Raw genomic sequence first — 15871 nt, forward strand, 5'->3', positions numbered from 1 at the left:
AGGAGGCTCTTGCAGGGTCTAGCAAGCTATTAACATAGCAGGGGATAAGAAAATATTAATTAAACAGAACTTGCAATAAAGAAAGCCTAAATAGGGCTCTCTTTACAGGAAGTGTTTATGGAAGGCTGTGCAAGTCACATGCAGGGAGGTGTGACTAGGGTTCATAAACAAAGGGATTTAACTCCTAAATGGCAGAGGATTGAGCAGTGAGGCTGCAGGGGCATGTTCTATACACCAAAACTGCTTCATTAAGCTAAAGCTGTTCAGGTGACTATAGTGTCCCTTTAATACTATTAAAGGCTCATATTTTAATTTAGTTACATTTCCACTGACCTGTGCTGAGAGCATCAATCAGGTTTTCAGTGGGTGCTACTGTTGCTGTAAGACACACTTCTCCAGCATACTTCTTTTTAGGAAGCACATACTCTTTGCTCAATCTCATAAGAGGTTAAAAATCCCCAAACACTTTGTTGGCTTTGTGCAAATAAAAATGCATCTTTTTTTTTGTTTTAACCTAAATTCCTTTATTTCTCACCCTCCTGTAGATTTACCATGGAGAGGTTTTTATGAGATGCAATCTGTGATCCAATAATGAACTGTACACAATTATAAACTGCATTGCTTCGTTTAAAACTCATTTAATGTAATTTACAACATTTCCTAAAAAACATGACCAGCACAGTATGTACATCAGGAATGGTGTCCTATAACAGACCTCATATTTAACAGCATGGTTATTTCTGCCTTGTAACCAATACATACCTGTATACTGGCTTTGTTGGGTGACAGATCATAACATACATACAGTATATACATTTTATGAAATTACTAAGAAATCTCTGACATATTTTTGATCAGCTTCAGGCTTCATTAAGATGGTTTCATTCACTTTTCGTGAGGTGCTGATATACCAGCCACGGCACAAAGCAGGCTCAAATTTGAATGTTGGACCATTTTCACACTTCAGGAAGAGGAATCGTAGCAATTCTTCATCATTTAATCCACTAAGGGTATTGACTTTCTGAGAGAGAAAATGTATTGGAAATATTTAAACAAAGTGTTACATAATATGAGCTATGTGTGTGTTTTCAAACTGACATAATTTGGCACACTTTTTCAAAGTGGATAAAGAGAGATAGAGACAGAGAGAGAGAGACAGACAGACAGACAGACAGACAGAGACAGACAGAGACAGACAGAGACAGACAGAGACAGACAGAGACAGACAGAGACAGACAGAGACAGACAGAGAGACAGAGAGACAGAGAGAGACAGAGAGACAGAGAGACAGAGAGACAGAGAGACAGAGAGACAGAGAGACAGAGAGAGAGAGAGAGAGACACAGACAGACACAGACAGACACAGACAGACACAGACAGACACAGACAGACACAGACAGACAGACAGACAGACAGACACAGACAGACAGACACAGACAGACAGACAGAGAGAGAGAGACACAGACAGACAGACAGAGAGAGAGAGAGAGAGAGAGACACAGACAGACAGACACAGACAGACACAGACACACAGACAGACAGAGAGAGATACACACACACACACAAAACACTTCATTGACAGTTTTCTATTGGTTGTATAAGCCATTAGAATAGCTGAACTGCAGCCAGAGCACCAGACTAAAACTGATCATTGAAATGGCAATTCTATTTTAAGTTGCTACTTACTTCCAAGTTCACCTGAGGTTCACCTTGTTCAAGGCTGCAGGACAGGTAGAGATTCTTCCCTGCTAGACCTAAGGCAACATGACGCTTACTGAGGTCATCCAGATTCCGTGTAGCGTAGAAGGACATGCTTATTTTCTCTGAGGGAAGGGGAGATATAATTCATTAAACCAATATTTTGTAACCAAATCGCAGGAACCTTTAGTGATGTTGGCCTGTACAGGTTATAGGACTGGAAGGACCACATTTAGCAATGGTTTTACTTTTTTTTTTTTTCGAATAGCAATACCTGAACTTTATTTGCGATTTTAACTGTAAGATCAAAGAAGAAAAATTATTAACAAATATTGGACCATTTTGAAAAACGTTGCACTCTTAAACACTATACTACAGGAAGCAATGGTTTTACTTTTAAGAATACCATCACAAGCCAATCCGGAGACCAGTCTGTACATATTTCATTGAGATACTGTCAGGGTACCTGTTGTCTCTACCTCAGAGGAGGTGAGATACTTAGACGTTCATCCTCTCAGAGGGGTTGACTCACTCGTTCCTCGCAGTTCTCTCGGCCGTTTACACGCCGGCCGCGAGGGACCCGCTTCCTTTTATGACGCGGCGCTCAGTAGCCGACGTCATGACGACAATCCGTTCCGACCTGTCAATCAAGTCCCGACCACGAATCAGGACTCGTCGGGGGCGTGATTACCTATCTAGAACCAGGGTATAAAGTAGGGCTTTATGCATTTGCTCATTGCCCTGTCATGGTTCTAGCTTGTCTAGTCACTCAGTGCTCTTGTTATCTATTTGTCTCTTTGGTTTTGACCCGGCTTGTTTGTTCTACCCTGCTTACCTCTATTACCCTTTGACTCGGCTTGTCTCTCGCTTATCTGCTCTCTCGTTCCCTCGACCTCGGCTTGTCTCTAGACCATTCTTTGCTTACTCCTTCCGTTAGTCCGGCCATTCTAAGGTCCGGTATACGTATCTACCTCCTGTTTGTACTTTGCGTGTTGGATCCCTGTCCCGATCCTGACATACCATTTTCCAAGTAGAGTGGGAACATAAATCAGTGAGCAGGTCACATGACCTATAGTCACAACATTTTACTGCCATGACAAACAGTGGCATTTATTGGAAGGTTTTATGCCGCCACAGTTCATTGAACAGAAATGCGCATTATGTTATAACTGGCTGGCTGGATAGACTTAGGCTGTCTAGTGAGTCTTCCACCTTTTGGCACATATAAAAAATGGCTTGATGAAAATTGGAGAGAGTCTGCACCCATGGCTTCCTTGTGCCATAACCACATAAACTATGATTCTTCAAGTTTCCCTTTCATTTGCATCCATGACGAACTGCATATTTGTACCCTCCCCATCTCATCATTTCTTGAACTGATTAAAATGCTTACAGATGCCAGCTGCTGAAGGATAGTGATGTTGCGAACATAACATTTTTGGTTCGCGAACGGCTAATGCGAACTTCCGCTAATGTTCGCGAACCGGCGAACCGCCATAGACTTCAATGGGCAGACACCTGACATATTGACACCTTGACATATGGATTGACACCTGTCCTCAGAGACCCTGATACACACTGACACAGAGCAGAATAGGGACTGATCCCCCTACATAGGGTCACTTGGCAAATATGGATTGACACCTGTCCTCAGGGACCCTGATACACACTCACACAGAGCAGAATAGGGACTGATCCCCCTACATAGGGTCACTTGGCAAATATGGATTGACACCTGTCCTCAGGGATCCTGATACACACTGACACAGAGCAGAATAAGGACTGTTCCTCCTACATAGGGTCACTTGGCAGATATGGATTGACACCTGTCCTCAGAGACCCTGATACACACTGACACAGAGCAGAATAGGGAATATTCACTAAATGCCAAACATTGTTATACAGGGGAATATTCAGTAAATAAGGATAAGGGGGGGGGAGGTGGAAAACCTACTGTACCCCCCCCCCCCAGCCCCCACCCCTGCGCGGTGGGTGGGGGCCATAAATCCCAATGTGGGGGACCTACTGTCCTCCCGCCCCCACCCGTGAGCGGTGGGTGGGGGGCCATAAAAATAATGAGGGGGGGGGGACCTACTGTATGATGTTGTATCGATCAGGTAGTGTAAGGTTACGCCCGCTTCACAGTGACAGACCAAACTCCCCGTTTAACGCACCGCAAACAGTCCATTTGCACAACCGCAAACTCCCCATTTGCACAAGGTTGGATACCAAGCTAGCCATGTCCCGTTCCTTGTCCTCACTGATGTCATTGAAGGTCTCTTCCTCTACCCAGCCACATAAAACACCAAGGGTCCCCGAAAGTTGACAACAAGCCCCCCTGGGACGCCTGCTGTGTTTAGTCTTCCACCTCCTTAACCCCTTAAGGACACATGACGTGTGTGACACGTCATGATTCCCTTTTATTCCAGAAGTTTGGTCCTTAAGGGGTTAAAGCCACCTTCCTCCTCTGACTCCTCTTCTTCAGACTCCTCTCTCTGCGTTATTATAAAGGTGTGTTAAGTAGTACTATTCTTATCAGTTTAATCCTGGTTACGAGTAGAGGACTATTTCCTTGTTTTGCCAAACCCCTTCAAAGATGGGAAAAGTGGTATGAGTGGAAGAAATTAGGAAATGTGGTCAGGTGGTGGTGCCAGCCCCATCGAGAGCTTGTACCCAGGTATGCTAATAAACTGAAAAAAGAAAAAAATCTCCCAAGAAGGAGATCTAAAACTGGCATAGGAAAAGGTTAGACAACTATAATAAAGTGATACCTACAAATCCTAGTGAGCATAGGTGTATAATAGAGGGATAAAGGGAAAGCAGAGTAATGCTTCCTAATACCGTGGTTAGTACCCTTTGTTAAAGTAAATTGAGGAATGGACAAAAGTCTTTATTGTATCATTTAGAAATAACAAAGGGATACTATACTCATTCCCCTATAGTGGCTAATTGTGTAATAATGGTAATACAATTACCCATTATATAATGTTGCCAGGGGCAAGGAAATTCCCTCTAAATAGATGGGTATAGGCAGAGAGTATGGAGACCGGAGTGATAAAGTGTCAATAAGGTGATATAAAGTTAAATGTATCACAGACACACAGCCATACTTTCTCTTAGCTAGTTTCCAGAAATGCTGGATAGGTAGAAGGGCTATAAAGACTCAGAGAAGTCTAAGAAGAATCCTCTAAACTAGCCCTAATCTCTTTAAACACCTTCAAGGGTGTTCTAAGCTAAAGCTCAATCTAAAACGTTTAGATGACTGCCTGATTTCCCATCACAGATGCTGGCTAGGAATAACACTGTGCAAGAAAAAAAAAAGTGGGTCTAAGTGCATTAAAGTGTCCCTAGTGAAGTGAAAAAGAGAATAACGAGTATGGTGGACATGTCCTGCCATACGCCAGTTTTGGGACATGGTTGGCGAGGTGGCAGCCCGAACCATGTCCAGGGTCCCACCTTGGACACCGGAGGTCTGTCTACTATTTATGGGCCACAAAACCCTCTCACGAATAGACCGCAAGCTCCTCTTCCACATTCTTGTCGCTGCCAGCACACTGATAGCCAGGAGGTGGAAAACCGAGACTGTTCCCTCAAGGGCGGAACTCATACGACAAATCGCGGTTAACTGGGTTTATGAACGCATGGCCCACACACAAATCAGAGCAGACTCAGACACACTAAAAGCGGGTGACATATGGACACAACGCTGGACCCCAGGCAGTGATGCGGGTGAACCCCCAGCCACCACCACCCCACGAACCACCTAGGCTAAGTTCATGCCCTCCAGATGAGGGGGATCAATTCTCATGCAGCAGAACTCGCCCGAGCCCCAAGCTGGTTACAACATGCAGGACAATATGCACACACCCCAAGCTCCGAGAACCACTACACGAGAACACTGAAGTGACCCAAGAGGTCATGAACGCTAAGACCAAGCATGACAGCCATTGACCCAGCACCCGACCCACACACGAACACCATGGACTAAAGTTCCAAAAGCTACAAAGCAGGTGACATGGAACCGTGCGACCAACAGACTTGAGATAGTCATGGGGATAAAGAAAAGACACAGGCTCCCCCCCCCCACCTGGAACCATGGAAGTTGCATTAGTCCGCCACCCCACTAGTTAGCCCCCTTCCCCCCCAGTTCGAGTTGACCACCTCAACCCCCCCCCCCCACACATCCCCCCCCCAGGGGGGCAAGGCAACATCCCAAGACAGCAAGCAAGAAGAAGGCCCGACGTGGGCACAGCAGATCACACCTCAACACCTGCCACTACCACCACACCGCGCAGTGTCACCCCCCCACTCCCTCTCATAGGGTGGACACACCCTGGATTCAAGCACTCATGAAGGTAACATCGGGGAAAGCTGAGACAAGGGAGGAGGAGAGGCAGGAACCGGTTTGACTGGACTAGAACACACCAGACTAGAACGACACAGGTCAGATAGCACACATAGACAGCGAAACCCTAGTAGTTTGCGCAAGGCAGGGAACGTATATGTATCTAACCAAGACCCCCCTAGACGGGGTGCCGAGCACTAGGGGATTGTCATAGTCGATGTAAGACAAACACAATGCGATGTAAAATGATGTTGCCAAATATTGCTTTAACCCCCCCTTCCCCCTATCCCTTCTTTTTTCTGTACCCCACAACCGTACGATAAACAATAAAAATTGTCAAATTGAAAAAAAAAAAAAAAAAAAAAAAAAAAAAAATGAATAACGAGCTGGCGCCCTATCAGGGGACATGTATATGGCATCGATTTTAGGAACCGGGAGATGGAAAAAGATGCTTGGTCGGTCCTCCTACTTCAAATTTGGGGCACTGCGCGTGCAATCTAATGTGCCACCAGATAGGAATAGTACTACTTAACAAACCACTCCTATCAGTTTAATCCCTGTTATGTGCCTTTTTTTTGGTTTGGTTTTTGAAGCCACAGTGCAGCACCAGAGGGCCGAAAAATTAGGCATGTACACATGCCTGAAAAATTAGGTATTGTTGCAGCCGCTGCTGTAGCAGCGGCCATAAAAATTGATGTTTGTTTCCCAGGCAGAAAGTGCCCTAAAACATTGCGGCTTGAACCCTAGTTGGTGGCGGATAAGTCACGCAAGTCAACCGGCATTCAGAGCTAAAATACAGCAGTGTGTGGACCATTTTTAGCCCAAGGCAGCTCATCTCATCAGGCCTTTTTTAGTCGAATGTATCGCCCACTGTCAGTCCCTTCGGGATCCATCCGTCATTCATCTTAATAAAGGTGAGGTAATCTAGACTTTTTTGACCTTGGCGACTTCTCTTCTCAGTGACAATACCTCCTGCTGCACTGAAGGTCCTTTCTGACAGGACACTTGAAGCGGGGCAGGCCAGAAGTTCGATCGCATTTGGGATAGTTCAGGCCACAGGTCAAGCCTGCACACCCAGTAGTCAAGGGGTTCATCGCTCCTCAGAGTGTCGATATCTGCAGTTAAGGCAAGGTAGTCTGCTACCTGTCGGTCGAGTTGTTCTCGGAGGGTGGATCCCGAAGGGCTGTGGCGATGCGTAGGACTTAAAAAGCTCCGCATGTCCTCCATCAACAACACGTCTTTAACCCCTTAAGGACACATGACATGTGTGACATGTCATGATTCCCTTTTATTCCAGAAGTTTGGTCCTTAAGGGGTTAAAGCGTCCTGTCCTTGCCGGCGTGGTCGTGGGAGGAGGAGGATTACTTTCACCTCTTCCCCTGTTAGATTCCCGTTGTGCTGTGACATCACCCTTATACGCTGTGTAAGGCATACTTTTTAATTGATTTTGGAACTGCTGCATCCTTTCCGACTTGCCGTAATTCGGTAACATTTCCGCCACTTTCTGCTTATACCGGGGGTCTAGTAGCGTGGACACCCAGTACAGGTCGTTCTCCTTCAGCCTTTTTATACGAGGGTCCCTCAACAGGCACGACAGCATGAAAGACCCCATTTGCACAAGGTTGGATGCCGAGCTACTCATTTCCCGTTCCTCCTGTTCTTCCCCCCAGCCACGTACAACACCACGGGTACCAGATAGGTGACAACGATCACCCTGGGATGCCTGTTGTGGTTGGTCTTCCTCCTCCTCCTCCTCAAAGCCACATTGCTCCTCTGACTCCTCTTCCTCACAATCCTCTTCCAGCATTGCCGCAGGTCCAGCAAGCGATGCTGATAAGGCCGTTTCTGGTGGTGATGGTGACCACAACTCTTCCTCTTCACGCTCATCTATGGCCTGATCCAGCACTCTTCGCAGGGCACGCTCCAGGAAGAAAACAAATGGTATGATGTCGCTGATGGTGCCTTCGGTGCGACTGACTAGGTTTGTCACCTCCTCAAAAGGACGCATGAGCCTACAGGCATTGTGCATGAGCGTCCAGTAACGTGGCAAAAAAAATCCCAGCTCCCCAGAGGCTGTCCTAGCACCCCGGTCATACAAATATTCATTAACGTCTTTTTCTTGTTGGAGCAGGTGGTCGAACATTAGAAGTGTTGAATTCCAACGTGTCGGGCTGTCGCAAATCAAGCGCCTCACTGGCATGTTGTTTTGCTGCTGGATATCGGAAAAGTGCGCAATGGCCGTGTAGGAACGCCTGAAATGGCCACACACCTCCCTGGCCTGCTTCAGGACGTCCTGTAAGCCTGTGTACTTATGCACAAAGCGTTGTACGATCAGATTACACACATGTGCCATGTACGGCACATGTGTCAACTTGCTCAACTTCAATGCCGCCAACAAATTTGTTCCGTTGTCACAAACCACTTTGCCGATATCCAGTTGCTGCGGAGTCAGCCACTTTTCCACCTGTGCACAGGACAGGAATGCTTGTCCGGTGTGACTCTCTGCTTTCAAGCAAGTCAAACCCAAGACGGCGTGACACTGCCGTATCCGGGATGTGGAATAGTACCTGGGGAGCTAGGGGGGTGCCGTTGATGTGGAGCAAGATGCAGCAGCAGAAGAGGACTCAGCCCAGGAGGTTATGGAAGAGGATGGAGTAGGAGGAGTAGAGAAGGTGGCAGCAGGCCTGCCTGCAAGTCGTGGCGGTGTCACCAACTCCTCTGCAGAACCACGCATTCCATGCTTGGCAGCAGTCAGCAGGTTTACCCAATGCGCAGTGTAGGTGATATACCTGCCCTGACCATGCTTTGCAGACCAGGTATCAGTGGTCAGATGGACCCTTGCCCCAACACTGTGTGCCAGACATGCCATTACTTCCTTTTGCACAATCGAGTACAGGTTGGGGATTGCCTTTTGTGCAAAGAAATTTCGGCCGGGTACCTTCCACTGCGGTGTCCCAATAGCTACAAATTTTTTTTTGAACGCCTCAGACTCCACCAGCTTGTATGGTAAAAGCTGGCGGGCTAATAGTTCAGACAAGCCAGCTGTCAGACGCAGGGCAAGGGGGTGACTTTCTGACATTGGCTTCTTACGCTCAAACATGTCCTTGACAGACACCTGACTGTGGGCAGATGAGCAGGAACTGCTCAAGGCGAGAGACGGAGTGGCGGATGGTTGAGAGGGGGCAAGGAGGACAGCAGTGGTTGATGTGGCTGAAGATGCTGGACCAGGAGGAGGATGGCGGCTTTGAGTGTGTGTGCTGCTTGTACTCATGTGTTGATCCCATAGGCGTTTGTGATGTGCGATCATGTGCCTTCGCAAAGCAGTTGTACCTAGGTGGGTGTTGGACTTCCCACGACTCAGTTTCTTTTGGCACAGGTTGCAAATGGCAACGCTGTTGTCAGAGGCAGAGACACAAAAAAAATGCCACACTGCTGAGCTCTGCAATGACGGCATTCTTGTGGTGGACACAGCATGCGTTGATTGGCGTGCTGTCGGGCTGACCCCGGGTGCCGATGCATGCTGTCTGACTGTGCCACTAGCTCCTTGCGACGACCTCCCCCTGCTTCCAACTCGTCTCCTCCTCCTCCTCTCTGTCTCCCCATCTGAACTTTCCCCCTGTTCTTCTTCTCTTCTAGCGGGCACCCACGTGACATCGTCATCATCAACCGCTTCACTTGTATCTGACAACTCAGCAAAGGAAGCAACAGCGGGTACAACATCATCATCATCACACCGTACGTCCATGTGTGTAATGCTGCCTGCCTGAGACATATCCCTGTTATCTACATCCTCTGGCAATAATGGTTGCGCATCACTAATTTCTTCAAACGGATGTGTAAATAACTCCTCTGACATACCAAGTGAAGCGGCTGTGGTGCTAGTGTTGGTGGTGGCGGCAGGCGGGTGAGTGGTATCTTGAGAGGTGCCCGAAGCTAAGCTGGAGGAGGATGGTGCGTCAAGGTTCCGAGCGGAAGCTGTAGAAGATTGGGTGTCCTGTGTTAGCCAGTCAACTATGTCCTCAGAACTTTTCAAGTTCAGGGTACGTGGCCTCTGAAAACTGGGCATTATTCTAGGGCAAAAGGGAATCACAGCACCACGACCACGACGGCCCCTGCGGGGTGGCCTGCCTCTGCCTGTCATTTTTTTTATTTTTTTATTTAGTGGCACTATGCGTGCAAGCTACTGTGAGACCAGATACGAGTGGCACTGTGCAGTGGCAGAGGTTGGCAGAGTACACGCTGTAGTCCTGACACACCCGCTTGAAGACAACTAACTGCTATTCAATTTATAACAGTGAAAAAAGTTTTTTGGTTTATAAATGCAATCTATTGCGACACCAGATATGAGTGGCACTGTGCACTGGCAGAGTAGACGCTGTAGGCCTGACACACAGACGCTTGCAGACAACTAACTGCTATTCAATCTATTACAGTGAAAAACATTTTTTGTTTTTAAATGCAAGCTATTGTGACACCAGATATGAGTGGTGGCACTGGGCAAGTGGGCACAGTATCCACTGTGAGCCTCACACAGAAGCTGGCAGGCAGGCAACTGCAATTAGATTACACAGGAAAAAAAAGCAGACTGATGTTCTAGCCTTAAAAAGGGCTTTTTGGGGTGCTGTCCTTACAGCAGAGATCAGATGAGTCCTTCAGGACTGTAGTGGACACTGAATACACTAGCCTAGCTATCCATTTCCCTATCAAATCAGCAGCAGCTACACTTTCCCTCCTCTCACTAAGAATGCAGCTTCAGAATGAATCTAAAATGGATGCTGTACAGGAGGTGGGAGGGTCTGGAAGGGAGGGTCTGCTGCTGACTGGCTGGAATGTGTCTGCTGACCGTGAGGCACAGGGTCAAAGTTTACTCAATGATGACGAATAGGGGGCGGATCGAACCGCGCATATGTTCGCCCGCTGTGGCGAACGCGAACACGCTATGTTCGCCAGGAACTATTCGCCAGCGAACCGTTCGGTACATCACTACTGAAGGATGGATCTATAAAAAAATATTTTGTCCTTTGGAAAATTAAACCATTTTGTCCTGAATCCTGGATATACCATGTTTTTGACTTGGGCACAACATTTTGACTGAAATACCACCAAAAAGAAGTGGATCATTGCCAGGTTTTAACACCTTTAGCTTTATCTAAATTGGTAGACTTACCTTCTCTCTCGGCATTTAAGCCTTGGATGTAAGCTGCCACAAGTTTGACATTCCCAGGGAGTTGCTGCAATACCAAACACTTCTGGTCGATATCCCTAATATTGCATAAACTCGTACTGAGCAACTTGTACTTGGAAGCTAGTAATGAATCTAAAAACACATGGGGAAAAAGAATATATAGATTGTAAGTCATACAGTTTTACTTGCTTTTAACTTATGAATAAGTAAATGCCTTCCAAAATTAATTTTTAAATTTTAATTCTATGACTCATAATGAGTACTTGGCTAGAAATGCAAATTAAGTGCCAAATATATCTATCGGAACTGGGATAAACCAAATCTCCAGCATTTTAACAGATTAAGGTCCTAAAATGTGTAATTAATCTGGAATTCCTTGTTTTTCAATAATCTGATGTCCTTGTGCATTGTAGCCAAGTGCACAGAGTATAGTTTTGTATGTAGACTAATAATACAAAAAGTTCTAAAGAGCTGGACAGTTGTGAAGAAAACCCAATTCAACTGCTTCAAAATCTAGCATATTGCACCTGAATAGTTCTATATACATAAATCTAAATGTACGATTTGCTCCTCAGGCAAGTCCTTCCTTTCTTATAACGATACATCATACTTATTACCAACGCAGTTTGCTTAATAATGACGGTTGACTAAACCCTCTTCAACCCAATGCCTCTTACCATGCACGGAAATGTCATCCACCATGGCTTTTCTATCTGGATCTATAAATTGGAAATCCTGAATATCTATCTGTGGAAAGAGAATACATTGGGCACGTCTTAAATATCATTGCGTAGCATACTTTCCCAATACCAGGACAACCAAATGGCACATGGTTGATTTGAAGTAAAATATACAATGCCAACGTTTGCACAGTTCTTAGATTTACCATAATTTACACACTTTAAATGCAGGATTGAAGGGTTTACTTCGCTTACTAAATAGCAATTTTCCCTTGCACGTCAATGGATGAATTGCTACTCAGAAAGTAGAGTAACTCCTTACTCTACTAACACGGTTGTTCACTAAAGTGAGAGTTCAAAGTGAGTTTTAAGTACAAGGTAAAAGTAGCCGAACTAGAAAAATTCTCTAAGTCCAGTTTGGCTACTCTGGCCTGAAATGTGAAACTCACTTTGAATTCTCACTGAATAACCCTGTAAAATAATCAGTACATGAATGCAAAGTAGCCATGATTGGAAACTGTATTCAAATTTCTTTTGAAATTCTGCTTTGGACAAGAATTTGTAAATCAGTAGTCCATACACCACTGTTAACTGCTTTGATGTTAAACCCTATAGCTGAGACATACCATTTCTGGGTAACAGAAGTATTGCTATTATTTAGACATATATTAAAACCGTCTTGACAATCTAGGTTTTAATTCTTGCAGCATTTACATTTACCCCAGTTTCGCAGGAACAATCTTCAGAAGAATTTCCCTCATATTGCCTAAAATGCAAAAGAAAAATGACCAATATAGAATAACTTATTTGTACTACTCGTATCTATAAATTATATCTAAACAACAACATAATAAAAACCAACTGATGTACAGTGAACTTTCATAAAAAAAGAAAAGTGGCCTATTGTTACCTATAACTTTCAATCAGACAAGACTCCATCCTGGTTCTTGGTTGAGATGTCTGTTTAGACCAAAAAAAAAAAAAAATTAAAAACATAAGTTAATGGATATACAGATACAACACTGTTTTATCCATCTATCATATAGAGATTGTACAACAGGTAGGATGATAAATACCCAATCGAGTCCGGTTCCTGAGCTCGGTATTTCCCCAGAGAGATTCTAGGTTTTAGCTTATTTGCCTCTGCTTCTGTTGGTTTTATAGGTAAGCTGATACATCCCCCGTGACTAATGGTACAATAGGAGTATTTTACATTCTATATAGACCATTGGTTCCATTTAAAATAGCGTGGGAACTTGGAAGACAACAATATCGTATTCAGATCACTGCTTTTGCTCCATATCCTTCATTTAACCTAGATTTTTTAAATGAAATATCTGAAGGTTCTTTAAATTTAGGTATATAGTTTTAGCAACTGACCTTTAAAAATCAATAAAAACAAGATTAAACTATTTAATATAAAAAAATACAAAATCCACGCAATGGCTTGTATGGTGCAAGTGAATTTTGGTTAGTTTATATATAAATTTTTTGCATTATTTATCAATATTATATTAAAAAGTAAACGTGAAATATATTATATATATATATATATATATATATATATATATATATATATATATATATATATATATACACACACACACACACAACAAAAAGGAGGATAGCTGCATGGCTTGAATAAAGTTATAGAGGAATATCTCAGAAGAACTTTTGTGCTGACTGCATAGACTGGTAAAATAGCCCCGAGAGCAGTTTATGAAAAGAAACGTACAAAGGACTTGGATAATTCTGATGAATATTAAATCTAATGGTACAATAGCTTTTCATTAGTTGTGAACAGGCACCTAGTTCAGTTTCAGTAGTTGGCGAAACTCCTTATAGAAAACGTATCGGAGAGCCTAGAATGTCAGGAATTGGTTGGAGTGACATTATGATAATATTGCATTCAGAAGAGTGAACAGTGTCTACAGCATCTTGCAAATGTCACTCCTAGATTTAAAATTAGGGGTGCTTAGAATTAGCGTGGGTTTTGGATTGGGGACATTCATGGTTAGTGTTATGGGAAACTTGCACCTCTATTCTTTAAAAATTGCTGGGTGACAGCCTATGGGACACAGCTATAGCCTGTGCCATAACAATGATTGTAATATCACATCATTCTATGTAGTTAGAAAATCAGGGAAATATTGCCCAGCATTCAGAAAACAAACATTTTAAAAAGATAACACCTTATGATATTATACCATTCTGTAAGCAAGATCACATGTAAGAGACAAGTAGATACAAGGCCAGGGACTAATGAAAGTATTTAGAAAATTGGGCAGACTAGATGGGCCGAATGGTTCTTATCTGCCGTCACATTCTATGTTTCTATGATCAGGGCATTAGCCATGATAGCCTCAGTTTTTCCCAGCTGGCTTCCCACTTGTACTAATTCTGGGCTTAGTGAATAAGTAGAAGAAAAAAAAAAACCATCTGACAAGGACTAACAGACAAACTTAAAAATGAACACTATAGTGTTAGGAATACAAACCTGAATTCCTAGTGCTATAGTGTCCTAGGCAATCCTTTAGCTAAATTTTTCCCCAGCACCTAGACTGTCAGTGCGCCGCTGCAACATCATCGTGGTGTTGCCTCCATAATCGACATCCCGTCCAATGTTCCTCAGAGCAGCATGGGGAATAAGGTGAATTTGCATGCGCATCCTTTCAAAACACTTCTCATAGAAAAGCATTGAATCCAATGCTCTCCTACTAGCGGCATTTGGTCACATGACAGTTTCACACCTTTGTTGCTGCGGCTCTAATGTCAGTAAGACAGCTACTAGAGGTGTGTTTAATCCTGCAATGTAGACTGTGCAGTTTCTACTAATACCGCAATGTTTTATGTTGCGGTGTTAAAACTACAGGGCTACTGCACTCAGACCATTCCATTGAGATAGAGTGTTCTGGGTGCCTTGAATGGTGTTTTAACATTACCATAAACCGTAACCTTAGAGTGATAGGTTTTGTAATAATTACCTAAATAAAATCACATTAATAAAAGCATGATGGGAGTAGGAGTTCTATTGTTTAAGTTAATTGCCTGCACTAGAAGATCATATTTGTATGTGAGACTCGTGTGAATTCATTTTCCCTATTAGAATCCTCTCACAAATTGGTTTCACTATACTTGCAAGTTAGTCTCATGTAAAATATTTAAACGTTCTAGTTACTACATTGTAATACTGGTTGCTGTGCATTAACTACTAGAATGCTTAAGAGAAATATTCACAGGGTTTTAGCAAACACGTTGAAACAATTCCTAATTATAAATACATTTGCGGTCATATTACGGTGTTCTGAATGGGAGAAGGACACACTATTAACCTGTTTGCATACCAATTAAAAAGAAATACATTTGTAGTTTTGGAACCCTAAAGGAGTTTACCTGTTGTATAATATCAACTCCCATCATCCTCATGGTAGCTAGCTGAACATCAAGTGAGTCATCATAGCAACACACAGCTAGAAACATACCTTCAGTCAAAGCTGTATATTAATAGTTAAATATACACAAAAGGGGCTATGGTCTGATCTGAAAACTCACCAACACAGCTTGGTTGTTTGAGGCAGACTCACAAAAGTGAACTCAGGTGTATTTCATTTCATTTTGAAGGGATTAACCCAGGAAATAGTTTCATTTTTTAACCATGTGAGTCTCGATATATTGACAAGAATGGTTTTATTTTTGCCCTACAACATTTCTATTTTTTCTTGCTAAGTGAGGAGATATGTACTTATGTAGGATATAAAAAGAAAGCCAGACAATAAAAATGTGAAAACTGCACTTCAAGGTAACGGCCCAATTGTCATGAAGGGGTTAAGTCACAATATTCCAACACTGCATTGTAACTGTCTGTGCTTCAATGTTTGTGTAAGTAGTTTCAAATGAGATTTTTTTTTTCAGCTTCTGTCCATCTGTTTAATTAATGATATATTTTTATTACTACTAAGGATAC

At 43.6% G+C, this 15871-nt stretch overlaps 1 protein-coding gene across 2 annotated transcripts; it reads right to left on the reverse strand.

Moving 5' to 3' along the window:
* Positions 1–697: 697 nt before the first annotated feature.
* Positions 698–15435, reverse strand: LOC134601118 (interleukin-1 receptor antagonist protein-like). 2 transcript variants are annotated; one of them, XM_063445552.1, is made up of 7 exons: positions 15390–15435; positions 12818–12867; positions 12628–12673; positions 11905–11974; positions 11210–11359; positions 1686–1822; positions 698–1021 (listed from the first exon to the last, which is right to left on the reverse strand). In XM_063445552.1, the coding sequence occupies exons 2-7, from the start codon at positions 12844–12846 to the stop codon at positions 818–820; spliced, it is 636 nt and encodes a 211-aa protein (XP_063301622.1). In that variant the 5' UTR covers positions 12847–12867; positions 15390–15435; the 3' UTR covers positions 698–817. The 2 variants fall into 2 exon arrangements, with proteins under 2 accessions (XP_063301622.1, XP_063301621.1); XM_063445551.1 differs by lacking the exon at positions 15390–15435 and adding an exon at positions 15301–15365.
* Between the last annotated feature and the right edge of the window lie 436 nt (positions 15436–15871).

This window comes from Pelobates fuscus, chromosome 3 (assembly GCF_036172605.1).
Source record: "Pelobates fuscus isolate aPelFus1 chromosome 3, aPelFus1.pri, whole genome shotgun sequence".
Lineage (NCBI taxonomy): Eukaryota > Metazoa > Chordata > Amphibia > Anura > Pelobatidae > Pelobates > Pelobates fuscus.

Excerpts from the sequence above, each read along its gene's own strand:
- LOC134601118 (XM_063445551.1), bottom strand. The coding sequence starts at position 15,333 with ATGAGGATGATGGGAGTTGATATTATACAACAG. Across the intron at positions 12,868-15,300 it reads GAGTTGATATTATACAACAG|ACATCTCAACCAAGAACCAG; the intron begins GTAAACTCCTTT and ends TGGTCTAAACAG. Across the intron at positions 1,022-1,685 it reads AACCTCAGGTGAACTTGGAA|AAAGTCAATACCCTTAGTGG; the intron begins GTAAGTAGCAAC and ends TTTCTCTCTCAG.